Source organism: Coenobita brevimanus, chromosome 19 (assembly GCF_032717465.1).
Source record: "Coenobita brevimanus isolate Jiangsu-jjx chromosome 19, ASM3271746v2, whole genome shotgun sequence".
NCBI classification, from domain to species: Eukaryota; Metazoa; Arthropoda; class Malacostraca; order Decapoda; family Coenobitidae; genus Coenobita; species Coenobita brevimanus.
In genome coordinates this window covers 25,173,361-25,193,360 of record NC_136972.1, presented here as the reverse complement: position 1 = coordinate 25,193,360, position 20,000 = coordinate 25,173,361, and the positions used below count along the sequence as shown (strand labels likewise).

Genomic DNA, 20,000 nt, shown 5'->3' with positions numbered 1-20,000 from the left:
TGAGAAAAAGTAAGAAAGTAAGAAACGGTCAAGAAAAAGTGAGAGAATGTGAGAGAGTGAGAGAAAATGAAGTAATATAAACTAGAAAATTAAAGTTGACGAAAGTAGGAGAGGAGAAAGTGCGAGTATGAGAAAGTGAGATAGTAAGAGAGTAAGAAAGTGAGGTAGTGAGAAAGGCAGAGAGTAAGAGAGTGAGAAAGTGAGATAGTAAGAGACTGAGAAGTGAGATAGTGAGAAAGTGAGATAGTGAGAGTGAGAAAGTGAGAAAGTGAGATAGTGAGAAAGGGTGCCAGTAAGAGTGAGAAAGTGAGACAGAGTAAGAAAGTGAGATAGTATGTGAGTGAGAAAGTGAGATAGTGAGTGAGAAAGTGAGATAGTGAGAAAGTGAGATGGTGAGAGAGTGACGTAGGTACTCACAGGATCGGTAGTCCCTCGTCGATCACAAACGACGTTGACGATGACGTGGGATTCGCCTTCCTTGCCCTGGGTGTACATGAACGTTTTATTAGACGTACATGGCCAGAGGTGTACATGAACGGTGAATTAGATGTACACAGAAAAGTACACATACATGGTCAGAAATATACATGGGCGGTGAATTAGACGTACAGTGAGGAGTACACATGAATGTATAATTAGATGTACATGAACATAAAATTAGATGTACATGAACGCAAAATTAGATGTACATGAACGTAAAGTCAGATGTATGTGAACGTCAAATTAGATTTACATGAACGTAAAATCAGATATATTGTACATGGTGGGAGTGCACAGGAACGTAAAATTAAATGTACTGTACATGGTCAGAAGTGTACATGAACACTGAAATAGATGTATATGGTTAGAGAAGTACACATGAACGTAAAATCAGACGCACACGGCAAAGGGAGTGTCAGGTATATGAACGTTATATAAGACGTTCATATGAGTGCACATGAGAGTTTTATTTGACGTACAGGGACAGGAGTGCACATGAACCCAACATCAACCCAGCCTAACCTCACGTCCCTTGATTTAACCTAACATAATATAACAATTTAACAACCTAAATTAACCTAACCTGACCTAAGATAACCTACCCACGTGCGTCCACAGGTCAGATGCTTCCCTAACCCTTTACAGTTTTATATATCAACAAAGATGCTTAAATTCTACAACCTAACCTAACCAAGATCAACCCAGCCCCTTGTCCAATTTTTTCGTGTTATACTTTTGGAGTCTGGTGTTATGGTTGAACTAATCTACCCCAATCTGACCTAGCTTCAACCAACTCTGACCTAGCCTGACCTACCCTACCGTAACCTAACCTAACCTAACCTTCCCTAACCCGTCCCTCCCTATCCTAACCTGCCCTACCCTACCCTACCCTACCCTACTTTACCCTACCCTACCCTACCGTAACCTAACCTAACCTAACCTAACTCATCCCTCCCTACCGTAACCTACCCTACCCTACTCTACCCTACCTTATCCTAACCTACCTTAATCTACTTTATCTCAACCCACCTCCTTGTCCAGCTTCTTAGTGAGTGTGATATTCTTAGAGTTCGGGGATATGCTGACAGGGGCGTCCTTCTCCTTGAGTCTTAGGTAGATGTCACCCTCGAGTCCCGCGTCGCCCTCCAGTTGCAGAGTACCTGAAGGAGATAGATAGACAGACAGATAGACAGATTAATAAATAAGCTTAGAGTCAGGGAACGCACATAAAGGAAACGGAAATACACACTTGTGGGAACGTAATAAATAAATTAATAAAAAATACAATAATAATAATAATAATAATAATAATAACAATAATAATAATAATAATAAATAAATAAATAAAATACGCTTAGAGTCAAGGAACGTAGATTAACCCATTTGCGTCCAGTGTCAGTACATGACGGAACTGGGCATTTGCAAAAGTTTATAAGGAAGGGAACCCCGGGGTAGGGACCTATGAGCTTCGCGACTATGAGGCGATAGGCGGAGGGCAGTACGGTTAGCACCCTTCCAGCACAATCCCCCATACAAGGACCCTGGGAGCCAATGGGTTAAGGGAACGAACGGAAGGTCAAGGAATATATTAGATCAACTGAACATAATTTTCTGGGAACGTAAATAGCAGGACAGTGAAATGGCGGGGGAAAGGGCGACTTGGAGGCGAATTGTTTGTGGCCACCCCGTATGGGATTAAGGCGTCTGGCAATAGATAGATAGATGGTAACTAACACCTCTCAATGTAGGAATAACCCTTTCTAGATTATATCTCTGAGAACGTAAAAGAACGTACAGGATCGTAAAGGAAGCCTCCCACTATTAGGAACGTCTTTAAGAAGGTGTAGTCGTTCTGAGAGATAAGGTCAAGAAAGGTTAGGGTCAGGAAAAGTAAATGGGAGCTTGTGGAAAATGAGGGTGAGGGAACGAGGCTTTGTGGAAACGTAATGCAAGGCTCTACCCTCTCTCTCTCTCTCTCTAAGGTTTGTGTTGTATCCATTCTTGCATAAGCTTTCTCTATTTGTGTTGCTACGGTGACACTATCCTAACATCACTCTCTCTCTCTCTCTCTCTACGATAAAAAGCGAAAAATAATCACTAAAAAATTATGGACAACTGTTAACGGAAAGTCATCAGTCTCTCCCTCTCCCTCTCTCTCTCTACGAAAAAAAGTGAAAAATAATGACTAACAAAATTATGGACAACTGTTAACGGAAAGTCAGTCTCTCTCTCTCTCTCTCTCTCTCTCTCTCAGTACTAGCGTAAAGTGAGGCGGACAGGGACATAAAAGTCTTTCCCTCGTCTGACCAATAGTAAACCGATCCCCAAGCAACGATTTTTACCGATTTTTTTCCCCGTAATTTCAAACTCCTCTTTCCCGGTACTATGAAATAATTATTGAGACATCAGCATTTTTTTTTTTTTTTTAATGTAGAAAAAGTAAAAAAATATGAAAAATAAAAATAACAATATGAATAATTATACGCAATGGGTACTTATCACTGACTTTTTGCCATTTTTTTCTTCATATTTTCAAATTACGCTTTCCCGGTAATAAGAGATAAGTGTTAAGTATTGTGGCAGTCATTTTTGTAAATATAAAGTACAGATTAATAAAAATACGTATAAGTACCCTGGCATGAATACTTACTCCTAATGGCTGTACTTAAAGAGGAATTAAAAAGAACGAAAGCTATCATCATTGACCTGCGGCGAAACTATTGCAGGCCATTGTTAAAAGTTTCTCTCTTTGAAACTCAGAGAATATGTGAAAATGTTTTATTAAAGTCCCTCCTCATGGCCAAAATTGAAAACCGCTAAATAATCAGCTCATGCACCAGCTGACACGTTAAATCAACTCAAAATTTTCAAGCGGAGCAACTTTGTATTTCAGAAGAAAATTGCTCACAGCTCTCCAAGATCAGATATTTCAACTTTCACTGAAGGAGAGAGAGAGAGAGAGAGAGAGAGAGAGAGAGAGAGAAGGTGTACGTACCATTTATAGACCTGTCATATTCGCCGCAGTAAAAAAACATAAACGCAAAGCCGAATTCACGTTACATGCAGGGGAGACTCGTATACAATAATTAAATAAAATAATCAAATAGCGGTCAATCCTCCTCCTCCTCCTCCTGCTACTACTACTACTACTACTACTATTACTCGTTGCAGGGGGTTAGTGCTTGAAAACAAATGAAATCAACCTCATTCCCTCATTTTCTCCCAACTGTTGAATGGATTGGTACGCAAAATATAATTAATAACACAATGGTATAAAAGTTTCAATAAACACTTAATAATAATGATAAATATAATGCGTTACTTCCTCTCATTATCCCATCAATGACATCAATACCTCTTCAGTCCGATGTTGCTATTGATGTAGGTACCCGAGAGAGAGAGAGAGAGAGAGAGAGAGAGAGAGAGAGAGAGAGAGAGAGAGAGAATGTGCATTGTTACATTCTTAAACTTGACTTTGAATACTGGAGAGAGAGAGAGAGAGAGACAGAGAGAGAGAGACAGAGAGAGAGAGAGAGAGACAGAGACAGAGAGAGAGAGACTGATGGGCAGATAACCAGTCTCCCTTTGTGGTATATCATCATAAAATAAAAATATAATAAAAAAATCTCACCATTTATCTCATTTATCTCTAATAAAATAAAATAATAAATAAATTAATAAATACACAATAAATAAATAAAATAATAAATAAACTCCCTACTTAAATAAAATAAAAAGTATTCAAAGGTATATGAGAGAGGGGGGTGTGAGTTGGGAGCAGGGGAGTGAAATGGCGGGGGACAGGGCGACTTGGAGGCGATTTGTTTGTGGCCACCCCAAACGGGATTGAGGCGTCTGGCAATAGATAGATAGATAGATAGATCTTTAATTAAATCCACAGCCTTAAAATCCTCCCTGCCTCTGTTGGGATCGAACCCGTGACCGTATGAACAGCTGGTATGGTTACGCTGGGTAAGTTCTGAGTGCGTCTAGTACCAGGCTACCATCCCTTCATCCGATGAATAATGGATTTCTGTATTGGTTCCCTTGAGCGCTCACTCGTAAGGAATTTCTCTCTCTCTCTCTCTCTCTCTCTCTCTAACACCGAGTTCCCTGAAGTATGCTGTTCGTTTAATAATTTAGTTACTGTAGCACTTTGTGGGTGTTAGACTAAAAGCTGTTTTGTCGCTAGTGATCAACAGAAGCTACTACTACTACTACTACCACTACTGTACTACCACTACTGCCACCACAATAGTTAGTAGTAATAGTAGTAGCACTAGTAGCAGTAAAAGTAGTAGTAGTAGTAGTAGTAGTAACAGCAGCAGTAGTATTAGTAGTAGTAGTAGTAGTAGTAGTAGTCGAAGCAGCAGTAATAGTTGTAGTAGTAGTAGTTGTAGTAGCAGTATATTAGTAGCAGTAGTAAATTATCTACAGCAATAATAACCACCACATGGTGGTTATTATTGCCTCCTACTTCTTCCTTAGCCTGTATCATTCTTTTTCTGTGCCAGCCCTCCTCTCTTCCAATTTCTCCCATCTTTCCTGCCACTTTATTACTTTTCTTTCCTTTACAGGTGGCTTTACATTGAGTGACAAGCCAAATGGTTTCCTGTAAGCCAAGAAACCATTTACAATGCTGGGTGGTAACCATATAACCAAACCATATGTGCTTCCTATGTGTCAGCAAGTGGGTTGGTGGAGGGTTGGTGCCCCTTCCCTTAAAACAAGTAACTCAGAGTCAAATGGCCACCCCTTACGGGATAATGGTGTCTGGCAATAGATAGATAGATAGAATAATAACCACCTTACCACCATCTACAACAAAAATCATTCAATATATAGGTGCAAAAAATGTCCGTATCAGTTTTAATAGTACACCATACGAAAAAAAAAAAAAAAAAAAAAAAAAACTAAATATTAAAGTCTGTGTAATCCTTGTGCACAGTTGGCAACACATGCACCTGGGACAGTGTCTGTATGAGTTGTTATAATTTCAGACGTTCATAGATCACAATTACTTGGTCATTTCAACTTATATTTTTTAACCCCTCCATTCATTCATGTCAGTGTCACCAACAAACATGCGATTTTGTCAAGGTTATCAAATGGTAGATCTCTGCTACACACTGATGCTGTACCAGGTTTATAAGCAGCCAACTGTAAATTACCCCCCCAAAAATGTGATTATATCAAGGTTATCAAATGGCAGACCTTCGCTGGACCCTGAAGCTGTACCAGGTTTATATGTTGCCAACTGTACATTACTCCCAAAATTGTGATTATGTCAAGGTTATCAAATGGCAGACCTTCGCTGGACACTGAGCTGTACCACGTTTATATGCAGCCAAGTGTACATATCAAATGGTAGGCCTTCGCGCTACACATTGATGCTGTACCAGGTTTATATGCAGCCAACTGTACATTCCTCACTCACCTATTAAACTGCCCACAGGTAAACTCTCCCTCACGAAGAAGTTTTCCCTCGAGCCACCTTTCGTGAGGAAACACCGGGAATCTGGAAAAAAAAGAAAAGAAAAATAATGAGTCTGGAAAGAAAGGAAAGAAAATCATATCATGTTTATGAGAGGGTTTATACAGATCAAGTTGTTTATATCTGTCGATGGGTTTTTTTTCTTAGTAATGGTTATGCTGGGATCTGTGTTGTGGTGTAATGTGGTGTGGTGTGGTGTGGTGTAAAGTAGTGTAATGCAGCGTAGAGTAGTGTGGAGCAGTGTGGTGTGGTGTTAAGCAGTGCAGTAAGGTGTGATGTGGTGTGGTGTGGTGTGGTGTGGTGCAAGAGTCTAGTATATAACCTGGTATGACAAGGTTCAAATCCTGGGAGATACGAGTATGTGGATCTTAAAATATTTCTGCACACACACACACACACACACACACACACACACACACACACACACACACACACACACACACACACACACACACACACACACACACACACACACACACACACACACACACACACACACACACACACACATACACACACACACACACACACGCAAAATACCATGATGCACACACACACACACACACACACACACACACACACACACACACACACACACACACACACACACACACACACACACACGTCCACAAAAATAAAATAAAAAATAAGATAAAATTCCATCGCCACCCTGACACTAAGTCGACATAAGCCATTGTGCTGGTGACCCTGGACCGTCCACTGGATACCTTACACACACACACACACACACACACACACACACACACACACACACACACACACACACACACACACACACACACACACACACACACACACACAGGGGTAAAGTACACACAGCTATCACTATTTTACCACTGTGGTAAAAAAAATCGCTAAGGAGGAGGTGTTAAGTGCCCTCTCATTGACCTGCAGGAATAAACTACAAAAAGATATCGTTTCGTAATTAATTAGACATATTTTTTGGTTATCAAGGTGGAAAAAGAAAAAGAAATCGCTCAAAGAAAAGTGTTACGAAATTCCTGAGCCACTGAGAATAAGGTCTGACTAAACCACAACTGCTAAAAAAATAAAAAAAATAAAAAAAAAACTGAAAAGTGGAGATTATGAGAGTGAGTGTGTTTGAGACCGTGGGAGCAACCTTGGCATCAAAGCTGAAGCCTGTGTGTGTGTGTGTGTGTGTGTGTGAAGGGCTGCTATATACATACTGTCTTAACTATACGCACACATACCGAGTACTGGACGTGTGTGTGTGTGTGTGTGTGTGTGTGTGTAGATATTTTGGACACGCACGCCATTTAAGAGTTACCTGTTCAAGCCTGATACTTTTTTTTTTAATTTATTCATCTCGTGTTTACCTGCTCTATCAATCAATCTATTATCTTTCTCTTTCTCCATCTGCTGTATCTATTTCTGTCTATTTTCTCTTTATTTATCAATTTATTTCAATTATTTCTAGAGCACGTCCATCATATGATCGTATATATTTATCAGTTTATATATCTACCCCTGCCTACTCTCTCTCTCTCTCTCTCATACTGTTTTGCAGACGATTTTATTCAGCTGTATCTAACCCCTCCAGTTCGAAAAATATCTCCCAGAATGAATAAAATAGTCAGGAGATACCGAAAATAAAAGAAATAACATGCACGGGCTAAATAATAAATAAATAAATTAATAATAATAATAGTAGTAGTAGTAGTAGTAGTAGCTGCAGCAGCAGCAGCAGCAGCAGCAGCAGCAGTAGTAGTAGTAGTAGTAGTAGTAGTAACAACAACAACAACAACAGCAATAATAATAATAATAATAATAATAATAATAATAATGAAACATCAGCATATCCCTTTCTAAACTTTCATATTTCTATACACTAGCCTCTATTAGTTCGCTGGCTCAATAATCCTAATTCAATCTGACACTACACTGAATCAGGTACTTAAATGGACCCGGCAGTCTTATGAGCAGGGTAGATATGAGACCAAAAATGGCGGAGTTGTCTGGGGGAGCTGAGCGAGTGTTTACGTCGCTTACATCACAGAGTTGGAGGCTGACTCGGGGGAACTCTTGGTCAGAATTAGAGTAAGTCGTCATTATAAACTGTCTATCTATCTATCTATTGCCAGACGCCATAATCCCGTATGGGGTGGCCATTTGACTCCGAGTTATTTGTTTTACAGGGAGGGGCACTAACCCTCCACCAACCTACTTGACACGTAGGGAGCACGTATGGTTTGGTTGTATGGTTACCACCCAGCGTTGTAAATGGTTTCTTGGCTTACAGGAAACCATTTGGCTTGTCACTCAATTTAAAGCCACCTGTAACGGAAAGAAAAGCATTAAGTAGTGACTTTTCAATATATTATTTTTTCTGTTATTTGCACTGTCTTTTTTATATATTACTTTCTACCATTTGCACTATGTATTATGGGAAACCTGACTATTAAATGGAAAGGGTAATATTCTGTGTTGTGTGACTATGCAACCCCCAAACAGTAATTTTGTTGGGAAAGGATGGCGCCAAGCAAGAATGTTTACGTCGTTTAAACCACCAAGTCGGTCCAGGCCTGACTTTCGGGAACATTTCTTCAACATTCCTCTTCCTTGACCCGTATTCCCGTCGGTTTAGTAAGCTCCCTAGCACCTTTTCCTTAAGAGATTTATTTTGCTTATTGCACCTAACTGTCCTCTTCCGTGTTACGTAAATTCTTCTGATATCGCCTCACTTTACATACGAGTACATGACGTACACAACGATATCAATCAGTCAGAGCTAAAATAAATCGCTAAAGAAGAGGGGTTAGGGAGCCTCCTCAACTGATGAGAATACAGGTCCCCGACGGGGACTGTGCGAAGGTGTAGGCAAAGCATAAAATTTTTTAGATGATTATGAGAGAGAGAGAGAGAGAGAGAGAGAGAGAGAGAGAGAGAGAGGCCTGATTAATTTCCTTTTGTTTCTGCTTCTGGAATATCATAGAAAAAAAATTACTTTGCAAAATTATATCCTAAATGAAAAGAAAAAAAATGCAGAGGTATTACCATCTTTTGCTGTTTTCGTTTCTAAATTACGCGAAAACCACGGAAAAAAAATCATATTCCATCCGGCTGCAAATTTTCCATTGTCATTTCCAGGGATGTAATTTCACAGAGGTGTTTTTTGTATTGTTGGGTACGAGTGTGAAGGAGCGAGGGACTGCTAGCGTGTGAGCCCCTGCTGAACGGTGAAATGAGCCTACACGCCGCCTGTTATATAGATTTTCTAACAGAGTAGAGAGAGAGAGAGAGAGAGTACTGGTGCCCCTCCCCCTTACCTGTCAAAACACACACCTTGGCATCTAAACTTCGTGATGTGTGGAATAATCGTGTTAACCTCAGGCACCTGCTTTCTACCCTGCCTTGCCCTGCCCTTCCCCGGCCTGCCCTGCCCTTCCTTGCCCTGCCTTTCCCCACCCTGCTCTGCCCTGCCTTGCTCTACTCTACCCTACCCTACCCCACTCTGCTCTGCCCTGCCCTATAAAGTTGTTAAACTGTATGTAGGGGTAAGAGAAATTAAGCATGTAACCTACTAACGCAGAAAAACAGAAAAAGAAAATGATAAGGGTGTGTTGTGGTAAGGATGTGTTATAGCGAGAATATGGTGTGGTGTGGTGTGGTGTGATGTTTTTTGTGTGTGTGTGTGTGTGTGTGTGTGTGTCCGACTCTGGGCATAGGCTTCACAGCCTGCTATCAAGGCCCAGCAGTCCTCCTACATACCATACACCTCTGCATGTCACCACTTCGGCGCTAACACCCACCGTCCATATTGAATACATGCTAGGGCTGTCTCATATAGGACTGGTGTACGACATGTCGGCGGGTCTTCTGGTAGATCAGTAAAGCCTGATTTAATGAAATTCAAATCCTTAAACTGTTCCCTGGCCCAGCCGGGATTCGAACCTGGGTCCGTCAGGACTGCACGCCACCTCTCTACCAATTGAGCCATAATCGAGATACAAATCAGGAGATATTAAATTTTGCTGTGTGGTGTAGCTGGTATTAAATAAAGCTGTGGTGTCAGTGTGGTATTATGGGTGAGGTGATGTAGGAGTGATGTAGTAAGTGTGGTGGTGTGGTATAGCAAGGTGGCATTGAGGGTGAAGTAAGGGAATGTTCTGGCGTGGTTTTACTGGTATAGGTAGGTAGGCAGGCGGCACACCAGTTCGGGTACTCCACAACCGGTTCTATACCACCTTAGGCTCTAGGTCACACAAGAACACGTCATACTCAACATGCACATCTTTCTATCTTATCATTATTATTATTATTATTATTGTAGCGGTAAGTGGTGGCGATCATCATCAATTCACTTGATGTAGTGCTGCCTACTTCTTCCTTAGCCTGTATCATTCTTTTTCTGTGCCTGCCCTCCTCTCTTCCTATTTCTCCCATCTTTCCTGTCACTTCTTATTGCTTTTCTTTCCTTTACAGGTGGCTTTACATTGAGTGACAAGCGAAATGGTTTCCTGTAAGCCAAGAAACCATTTACAACGCTGGGTGGTAACCATATAACCAAACCATACGTGCTCCCTAGGTGTCAGCAAGTGGGTTGGTGGAGGGTTAGTGCCCCTTCCTGTAAAACATATACCTGTAACTCAAAGTCAAATGGCCACCCTTTACGGGATTATGGCGTCTGGCAATAGATAGATAGATAGATATTATTGTCATTATCATCCTGCACGTAGATAGGAGCCAACGCCCTCTCCCTCCCTCCGTGTCTCTCTCACTCTCTCCCCACCTCCGCCCCTCCCACGTTGTCTGTCCCGTCTCCAAGGTCGACCACCCACCATATCAAGATGGGACAATCGCCCGAACGGTACAAAATCAACCTTTTCCACTTTATTTCAACATCATTCTAGTTTTCTTATTAATACCATCAAATTTAAATATTTCTTCACCTATTACGCTAAGGAGGGCAGGGTTACAGAGGCCGGATCCAAAATGGCGACGTTACCCGACTAAATGCAAGGTTTCCCGCCAAGACTGCCACACCCCGGTTGGCCAAATACACACTATTAACACTGCAAATCCTTACCATAGCGGCCCCAGCTCACCCTACCAGACCCTTGCATATACTGTCTCCCGTATTTCAACCCCAAACCTCCATTTTGGGCCCGTATTATAAAATTCTATGCCTTTTTGGAAGTCTAGAGCGTCCTGTTTTGGTGCCCCTGGTGGCCATATCAGGAACTACAGTACTTGGCTCTCTGTTATTTATTTTCGTCGTTCTTTTCTTTCTCCGCGCCTGTACATCTTTGTGTCTGATGTTAAGATGTGCTCGTTTCTCCCCCCAAAGCATCCATTTCTGGCAACGCACAAATATTATATAATTCTCTTGCTCGTTTTGGTGTTTTCGTCTCGACTTGGGTTGCTTGGCGGCCATATTGGGAACCGTCTCATTCTTCGCTTTGCCATTTTATCATCCATCTTTCTCTCGTGTGAATATTTATGAGGGAGAACTAGGGCGTGCATATTTCTTCTCCAAATTTCCTTTCCTGGAAGACATTAAAAATAAAAAATCGTTCCTTTTTAACGCTTCAGGCTTGTCTCTGTCCATCTGGCGACCAAACTGGAAACCATTTCATTCATCAACTTAGCTTTTCTTCATTTTTAAAGGTTCCATAATATTATCTCTAAGGTTACATGTGTATCTGCAAAATATAATATCTCCTGATTTGTATCTCGATTATGGCGCTCTTTCGTTAAATTCTGTTTGGAAAGGACATTTTTTTTTAGCCTTCCAGTCTTTGATTCTTTCATTTTTACATAAACATTAAAAAGCTTAAAATCTGAGTGTGTGACCCATGCCAAATTCTAATACCTATATTCACTATGGCACTCTCTCGTTAATTCTGTGTGGAAAGGACAGTTTTTTTTTTTTTGCAACCTTCTAGTCTTGGGTTCTTCCTTTTTGCCAGTTAAGCATTCAAAAGATCAGTGTCTGAGTGTGACGCATCATGTAAACATTGCTTCCATTCAGATGCTTTGTCTCGTCTAAGAGGGACTGAAGGGGTTAGAGTGACCCTGGCATATTGAATGATTTGTGTGTGTGTGTGTGTGTGTGTGTGTGTGTGTGTGTGTGTGTGTGTGTGTGTGTGTGTGTGTGTGTGTGTGTGTGTGTGTGTGTGTGTGTGATTACGAAATCTTGACTAACACATCAGATATAATAAACTTAAATTGAGTTCAAAAGTTTTCGTCTCGTCTCTCACCATCTGGAGGCCATTTTGGGAGTCACTTAACTTTTCTTTTTTTTCTTTTTTACCCACCTGTTCTTAATGCGTCCCTGGCATATTGAATGGAGGGATATTATTATTAGTATTATTGTTGGTGTTGTTGTTATTATTATTATTATTATTATTATTATTATCATTATTATTATTATTAGTAGTAGTAGTAGTAGAAGTAGTAGTAGAAGTATTACTACTACTGCTACTACTACTACTACTAATACCACTATTACTATTACTATTACTACTACTCCTCCTCCTCCTCCTCCTACTGCTGCTACTACTACTATTACTACTACTACTACTACTGCTACTACTACTACTACTATTATTATTATTATTATTATTATTATTATTATTATTATTATCATTATTATTATTATTATTATTTTAATTATTATTATTATTATCATTATTAATATTATCTGTATCGGATACTGAAGGCTGGAGTGTGTCCCATATTTTGAAGAGGCTTTGTTAAGTTACTTCGGGGAATGGATTAACTAAGTCTTTATTGCGTTTTATTGGGCTATAAATGTGGTTATTGTTTATCTGTGCTAATTTTGCTTGATTAGTTGTTTATCTATTTCTTTATTATTTTACATTACGGTATTTATTTATTTATTTAGTTATTTATATACATATTTGACACAGATAATTCATTTTCAGTTTTTTTTTTAATGTCAAGAAGGGTAAGGCAAGGTAAGGTAAGGTAAGGTAAGGTATGGTATGGTATGGTATGGTATGGTATGGTAAGGCAAGGTAGGGTAAGGTAAGGTAAGGTAAGGTAAGGTAAGGTAAGGTAAGGTAAGGTAAGGTAAGGTATGGTATGGTATGGTATGGTAGGGTAGGGTAGGGTAGGGTAGGGTAGGGTAGGGTATGGTAAGGTATGGCTGAGTAAGGTAAGGTATGGTAAGGTAAGGTAAGGTAAGGTAAGATAAGGTAAGGTAAGGTAAGATAAGGTTAAGTAAGGTAAGGTTAGGTAAGGTAAGGTAAGGTAAGATAAGGTAAGGTAAGGTAAGATAAGGTTAAGTAAGGTAAGGTAAGGTAAGATAAGGTAAGGTAAGGTAAGATAAGGTAAGGTAAGGTAAGATAAGGTTAAGGTAAGGTTAGGTATGGTATGATGTGGTAAGATAAGGTAAGGTAAGGTAAGGTTAGATGAGGTAAGGTAAGGTAAGGCAAGGTAAGGTATGGTATGGTAAGGTAAGATAAGGCAGAGAGGAGTAGAGTAGCATAAGGCAAAGGGAGGGGGAGGGGGGAGTAAGGAACAATAATGTGGGACAAGGAAGACAAAACAGGACAGTATACAAATGGGTCAGGGCACGACCAAGACGAGGTAGGAAAGGGTTGACCAGAGGAATGTAAAGTAACCAGTGATGAGGTAGGGGAGGGCAGGGAAGGGCAGGGCAGGGCAGGGCAGGGAAGGGAAGAGAAGGGAAGGGAAGGGAAGGGAAAGGAAGGGAAGGGAAGGGAAGGGAAGGGAAGGGAAGGGAAGGGAAAGGCAGGGCAGGGCAGGGCAGGGCAGGACAGAGTAGAATCAGACAAGAAAGGACGGGGCAAGATGAGGCAGGGAGCGGAAGAGTAAAATAAAATTATACAGGGGAAAAGAAAAAGGATGAGGAAAGGCAGGGCAGAGAAGAAGAAAGAACGGCAGGACAGGATGACAAGACAGGCCAAGGCAGGGCAGGGCAGGAGAGGGAAGGACAAAAGCAAGAGACTATCACCACTAACCTCTATCTCAACTACCCCCCCTCTCCCTCCCCCCATGCAAATACGTGTCACATATATTCTGGGAGGGGTTGCTAAATTGGGAGAGAGAAAAAATGTGCTCTCTCTCTCTCTCTCTCTCTCTCTCTCTCTCTCTCACACACACACACACACACACACACACACACACACACACACACACACACACACACACACACACACACACACACACACACACACACACACACACACCCTCCTACATCCTAAATCGCTAAAAACAAATAACATCCAGCTCTTGCATATTTACTGAACGAAATTTTCACACGTTTCGTCCACTGTTTCGCTAATTTAAAGACGGAAAAAGTAAAGCTCCCGGTACAGTACTTTTTTGTCCGATTGTACGTTTTACTCGACTCGTTTCATATCTCAGAACTGGAATGTTATTTTTACACTATAGAATTCATTTTTATCCGACTGTCAGAACCTCCTCTCTCTCTCTCTCTCTCTCTCTCTCTCTCTCTCTGTCTCTGTCTCTCTCTCTCTCTCTCTCTCTCTCTGTCTCTGTCTCTCTCTCTCTCTCTTTAAGTTACGTATCCCCTAAGCACGGCATTACAGTGACATGTAGCTTTGTAGTTTTGTTAATGCATTCTAGCTAACTTTACAGGATTTTCACTAATAGCAAAGAAATCCACAGAAAAAAATGGTAAAAGATGGAGCAAGATGGCAAAACGTGGAAAAAAAAAAAAAAAAAGATGGTTAAAATAAAAAATGGCAAAAATAGTAAAAACTGAAAAAAAAAAATTTGTTAAAAATGGATTAAAATGGTAAAAAAAAAAAATGGTAAGAAAAGTGAAAATCTGTAAAAAGTAAAAACTGGAAAATGGGAGAAAATGGTAAGAAATGGCTAAAAATAAAATAAAAAAAATGGTTAAAATGGTGAAAAGGGTAAAAAAGGGCTGTAAAAAGTAGTTAAGAAAGGTGAAAAAGGTAAACAAAGAGGCAAAAAGTGATAAAAATTGTAAAAAATAGAAAAGAATGGTAAAAAAAAACTGAAAAACGTAAAAAATTGTGAAAAATGGAAAAAGGAGGTAAAAACTTAATTAACGTTTCAGTAAACAATTAAGAAGACCTGTACCTTTTACCAATTAACACCTGACGATTTTATTCACCTGAGATCCTACCTAAACTAAATATAATCAATCACGTATGCTTTCCTATATTATCTGTCAGTTATATTTTCCTGCTTTCCTCTCTTTTAGGTCATGATTAATTATTTTTACGTGTGAGAAATCTGGGGAAAATGTGATCAAGTTATTTTATGACTATATTCAGACTTTCTACTAAAATTTCCCTACCTCTTACATGTATTAATTTCGCTGGTTTATGATACTGATAGAGAGAGAGAGAGAGAGAGAGAGAGAGAGAGAGAGAGAGTACAGTAAATATATATATATGGGGTGGGATGCGTGACTCACACCCAACATAGTCTGTCTCACCAACGTAATCTTGTATTGATCTGACTCTCTCTCTCTCTCTCTCTCTCTCTCTCTCTCTCTCTCTCACACACACACACACACACACAGAACAAGGGATAATGATTGCTTTGATGATCTTCCATTTCTGTCTTTCTTTAAGTTTTTTTTTTTTAATAATAAATCAATATCTTTCCATCTTAAAAAAAAAAATGCAATTATTTCTCTCTTTCCGACAATTTTCTTTTTTTTTTCCTCAATAATTTTCTACTTTTCAATCTCAATAAATCACTTGCAGTCTCTCTCTCTCTCTCTCTCTCTCTCTCTCTCTCTCTCTCTCTCTCTCTCTCTCTCTCACGCATCAGTCACCTTTTTCCTCGTTTTCTCTCTTTAATCCCACGATAAGCTCATAAACTCATAAACCTGAGAGGAGAGAGAGAGAGAGAGAGAGAGAGAGAGGCTGACGTACTCCTGGAAGTAGTTTTATGCCTTCCAACGTTAGTCAATTTCACTCCTCTCTCTCTCTCTCTCTCTCTCTCTCTCTCTCTCTCTCTCTCTCTCTCTCTCTATCTCTCGATGTTGGCCTAAACAACTTCATTTCTAAATATGCAGACGACACAAAAATCGGCAACACTATATTAACTGAAGAAGACAGAATTAGCCTTCAAAATGACCTTAATAAAATTATCAGCTGGTCAGAAAAATGGCAAATGCCCTTCAATGTAAGCAAATGTCAGGTACTGCAATGTGGGAAGAAAAACAAAAGGTATGATTACGAAATGAAGGGCCAAATCATTAGCAAGTCCTCACTAGTTAAAGATCTAGGCGTACTAATTTCAGACGATCTGAAATGTTAGAATCAATGTATCTCTGCCGCCAATAAAGCCAACAGGGCCCTAGGCTTCATCAAAAGACATTTTACATATAAAAGCAAAGATATTGTAATCCCCCATACAAAAGCATAGTCAGGCCACACTTAGAGTTTGCAGTGCAATTTTGGGCGCCTCACCTAATTAAAGATACAGAAATACTGGAAGCGGTCCAGCGTAGGGCTACCAAGTTATCTTAGAAAACGGAGACTCAGGGGACAACTGATTGAATGTTTTAAGATTCTAAAAGGTTTTAGTAATACTGATTCAAGCAAGCTATTCACAGTAATTGCCGAGACTGTAACTCGAGGAAATGGTATGAAGTTGCAAGCAAGGAGGGCTAATCTTGATACAACCAAAAACTTCTTCACTTACTCTGTTGTAAGCGAATGGAATGAACTCCCTGGGAATGTATTTGAGAGTGGTACCATAAATATATTTAAAAAGAGACTGGACATGTATCTCGACGCAGTTGGTATCGTTTAGTTAGGATGGAGCAATTATTGCATATTTGCGTCTGCATTCATGTGTCTGTTAGACACAGACAGTAATTTAGAATATATATAATAGATAAACATTCTATTCATCTTTTGATAAAAAAAAAAAAAAAAGGCATGCACAGAGTAAGTATCCTTTTCCATATTATTCTACTTTCTGCCGATCCTATAAAAATTCCTTCAGGTTTTTCATTCCTGCAAGGTATTACTTCCTCTCGTGCTTCCTGTACGGCAAATGCCGGAGGGTCTGGAGGGTGGGGGAGAGAGCCTTCTGCTGTGCTATCCTTTTCTTCTGCTCCTATGCACTATATTAGGATTAAGGCCGGACCACCTCGTAGGGACCGTAAGGTCTGTGTGGTCTGTGTATCTATGTAACTCTATGTAACTCTCTCTCTCTCTCTCTCTGGTCCTTCTTCACCCTTAACCCCTTGAGATTGATAAGTCCTTCTTGAGGTGCATAAAAATGTCTGGAGAGAGGTAGATAGAAGAAGAAAGTGCTAGGGGAGGAAGAAAGAAAGGGTTGGGTGTTTTGTTAATCTGTGGGGTGAAGGAGGGAGGGAAGGAGAAAGGAAGGAAGGAAGGAAGGAAGGAAGGAAGGAAGGAAGGAAGGAAAGAAGGAAGGAAGGAGAGGTGAGGAAAGATGAGGAGAGAGAGAGAGAGAGAGAGAGAGAGAGGACAAAGGGGGAAGAGAAATGACAGGTCAACAAAACATGTGCACTCTCTCTCTTTCTCTCTCTCTTTTTCTCTCTCTCTCTCTCTCTCTCTCTCTCTCTCTCACGTCACAGAGGGGGAAGAATGATTGCTTTGTTGATCTAGCATTTCTCTCTCTTCCTCACTCTTCCCTCGCCCCTCACCTATCCTTCCTTCCTTCCTTCCTTCCTTCCTTCTTTACTTTCATCACATCTTCCATTTTTACTTTCTTTCCTTCTTTTCCTTCGACTTTCTTATTCTCTCTCTCTCTCTCTCTCTCTTCATGGCTATCTTCCTACCCCTTTCCGTCTCTCTCATGTCTCTGTCGCTCATACTGTCCCATCTCTCTCTCTCTCTCTCTTTCTCTCGAACCTTCTATGGTTCTCTCTCTCTCTTTTTTTTTTTTTTGAATCTCACTTTAGCAGGACTTGAAGCTTTCTTATGGTTTTGAGAGAGAGAGAGAGAGAGAGAGAGAGAGAGAGAGAGAGAGAGAGAGAATACATCCGGGTCGTGTACACCGCCATTAGTGCCCAAGTGGTGTACACTCATAGTCTTTGCAACCCGAGACGCCTTATCAACTACTCTCTCTCTCTCTTTCTCTCTCTCTCTCTCTCTCTCTCTCTCTCTCTCATGGAAATCTTGAGTCTAATATTATAGCTCTATTAATAAACTGTAATATATGTTTGATTTGTGTATCTAAGTCTCTCTCTCTCTCACACACACACACACACACACACACACACACCACACACACACACACACACACACACACACACACACACACACACACACACACACACACACACACACACACACACACACACACACACACACACTGACTAGATATAAAGTTCCCCTCAAAATAATAAGCTGAGATTACCCTATAAGGCTGGTAAGGTATGAGAGGTCTATGTATCCCTGTAACACATACCTACTCACACATTAACTCTCTCTCTCTCTCTCTTTCTCTCTCTCTCTCTCTAACTCAGCCTAGGAAATAATTTTAGAACTAGGGGGCTTAGATTTACCTTTCATTAGCTCCTTCCTTTAATCTCTCTCTCTCTCTCTCTCTCTCTCTCTCTCTCTCTCTCTCTCTCTCTCTCTCTTTCTCTCTTTCTCTCTCTCTCTCTCTCTCCACTTCAACAGTCAGGCCCTTCCTTCCCACTCACCCGCACATCCTCCTTAATTCTCTCTCTTTATTAGCGTCGCCAGTGCACAGTCTATGAGAGCTCAGTGTTAGTCCCCTTGAGGTGTGTTGATTCTTCTGATACCGTGGACATTATTTAGAGAGGATTGAAGTACTCTCTCTCTCTCTCTCTCTCTCTCACACACATACACACACACACACACACACACACACACACACACACACACACACACACACACACACACACACACACACACACACACACACTGACTGACTCTCTCTCTCTCTCTCTCTCTCAGTATTCACCATAGGTTGGGAAAACTTTATTACATAGTCGAGGTTAAGCCATTACGCAAATATAATGCCCAGGTACTCTCTCTCTCTCTCTCACACACACACACACACACACACACACACACACACACACACACACACACAGGCCTGAGAAAGTGAACGTGCCTGAGAATCCACATCACATTCATTTTACCAAGAAAGAAAAAAAAACGAAAAAATCAGTCTCCTTGGTTTCTATTCGAACATTTTTCTAAGACGAATTTTTAGACCACAAAGAGACTTCAAACAGACCAAAAATAGCTTCTGTAGGTCTCTTAAGCCATCTCTAAGACCACAAATTAGACCAAAAAAACCCATTGACACCGAGAAACTATAGGAAGACCAGGAAGACCAAATGACCCAAATGAGACCCAGATCAGACCCCATGAGACCACACATAGCTCCCTTCAGACTAGAAATTCACCTCAAAAGATCCTCCCCCACAAAAACAGAGAGACCGTAGCAGACCATAAGAGACCCAATACCTACAAAACCCAGAAAACAACATGACCCTAGAAAGACCCCAAAAGACCCCAAACGGATCCCAAAAGACCCCAAATAAACCCCAAAAGACCCCAAATAAACCCCAAGAGACTCCAAATAAACCCCAACAGACCCCAAATAGACCCCAAAAGACTCCAAATAAACCCCAAAAGACCCCAAATAGACCCCAAAATACCACAAAAGACCCCAAAATACCACAAAAGACCCCATAGTACCACAAAAGACCCTAAAAGACCACAATGGACCATAAATTGATCCCTGACAGACCCAGCAGACCCCAAACAGACCCTAACAGACCCAAAACACCCGATAGGGACCCCAAAAGACCCCAAACAGACCCCAGAAGTCCCCAAAGACAGTCTTAGACCCCTGGTAGACCCCCTGAGACCCAGTAACCCCTGCCAGACCCAAAACCCGTCCCAGCCACGAGATCTGCACACAAAGAGGATAGGTGAGGCCGTACACACACGTACACACAGGCACAAATACACACAAACTCACACAACGTACATGCACTGTTACACACTAAGGTACATTCCCTCCAACA

General features: G+C 40.7%; 1 protein-coding gene across 1 annotated transcript in view; it reads right to left on the bottom strand.

Moving 5' to 3' along the window:
• LOC145391721 (protocadherin beta-18-like) overlaps positions 1 to 20,000 on the bottom strand; it is a 71,233-nt gene that overhangs the window by 20,530 nt on the left and 30,703 nt on the right. Inside the window, exons 2-4 of the mRNA XM_080266258.1 lie at positions 5,918 to 5,998; positions 1,510 to 1,640; positions 418 to 483 (exon numbers count right to left, since the gene is read on the bottom strand). Coding sequence (XP_080122384.1) covers positions 418 to 483; positions 1,510 to 1,640; positions 5,918 to 5,998 — 278 coding nt within the window. The remainder of the gene's footprint in view (positions 1 to 417; positions 484 to 1,509; positions 1,641 to 5,917; positions 5,999 to 20,000) is intronic.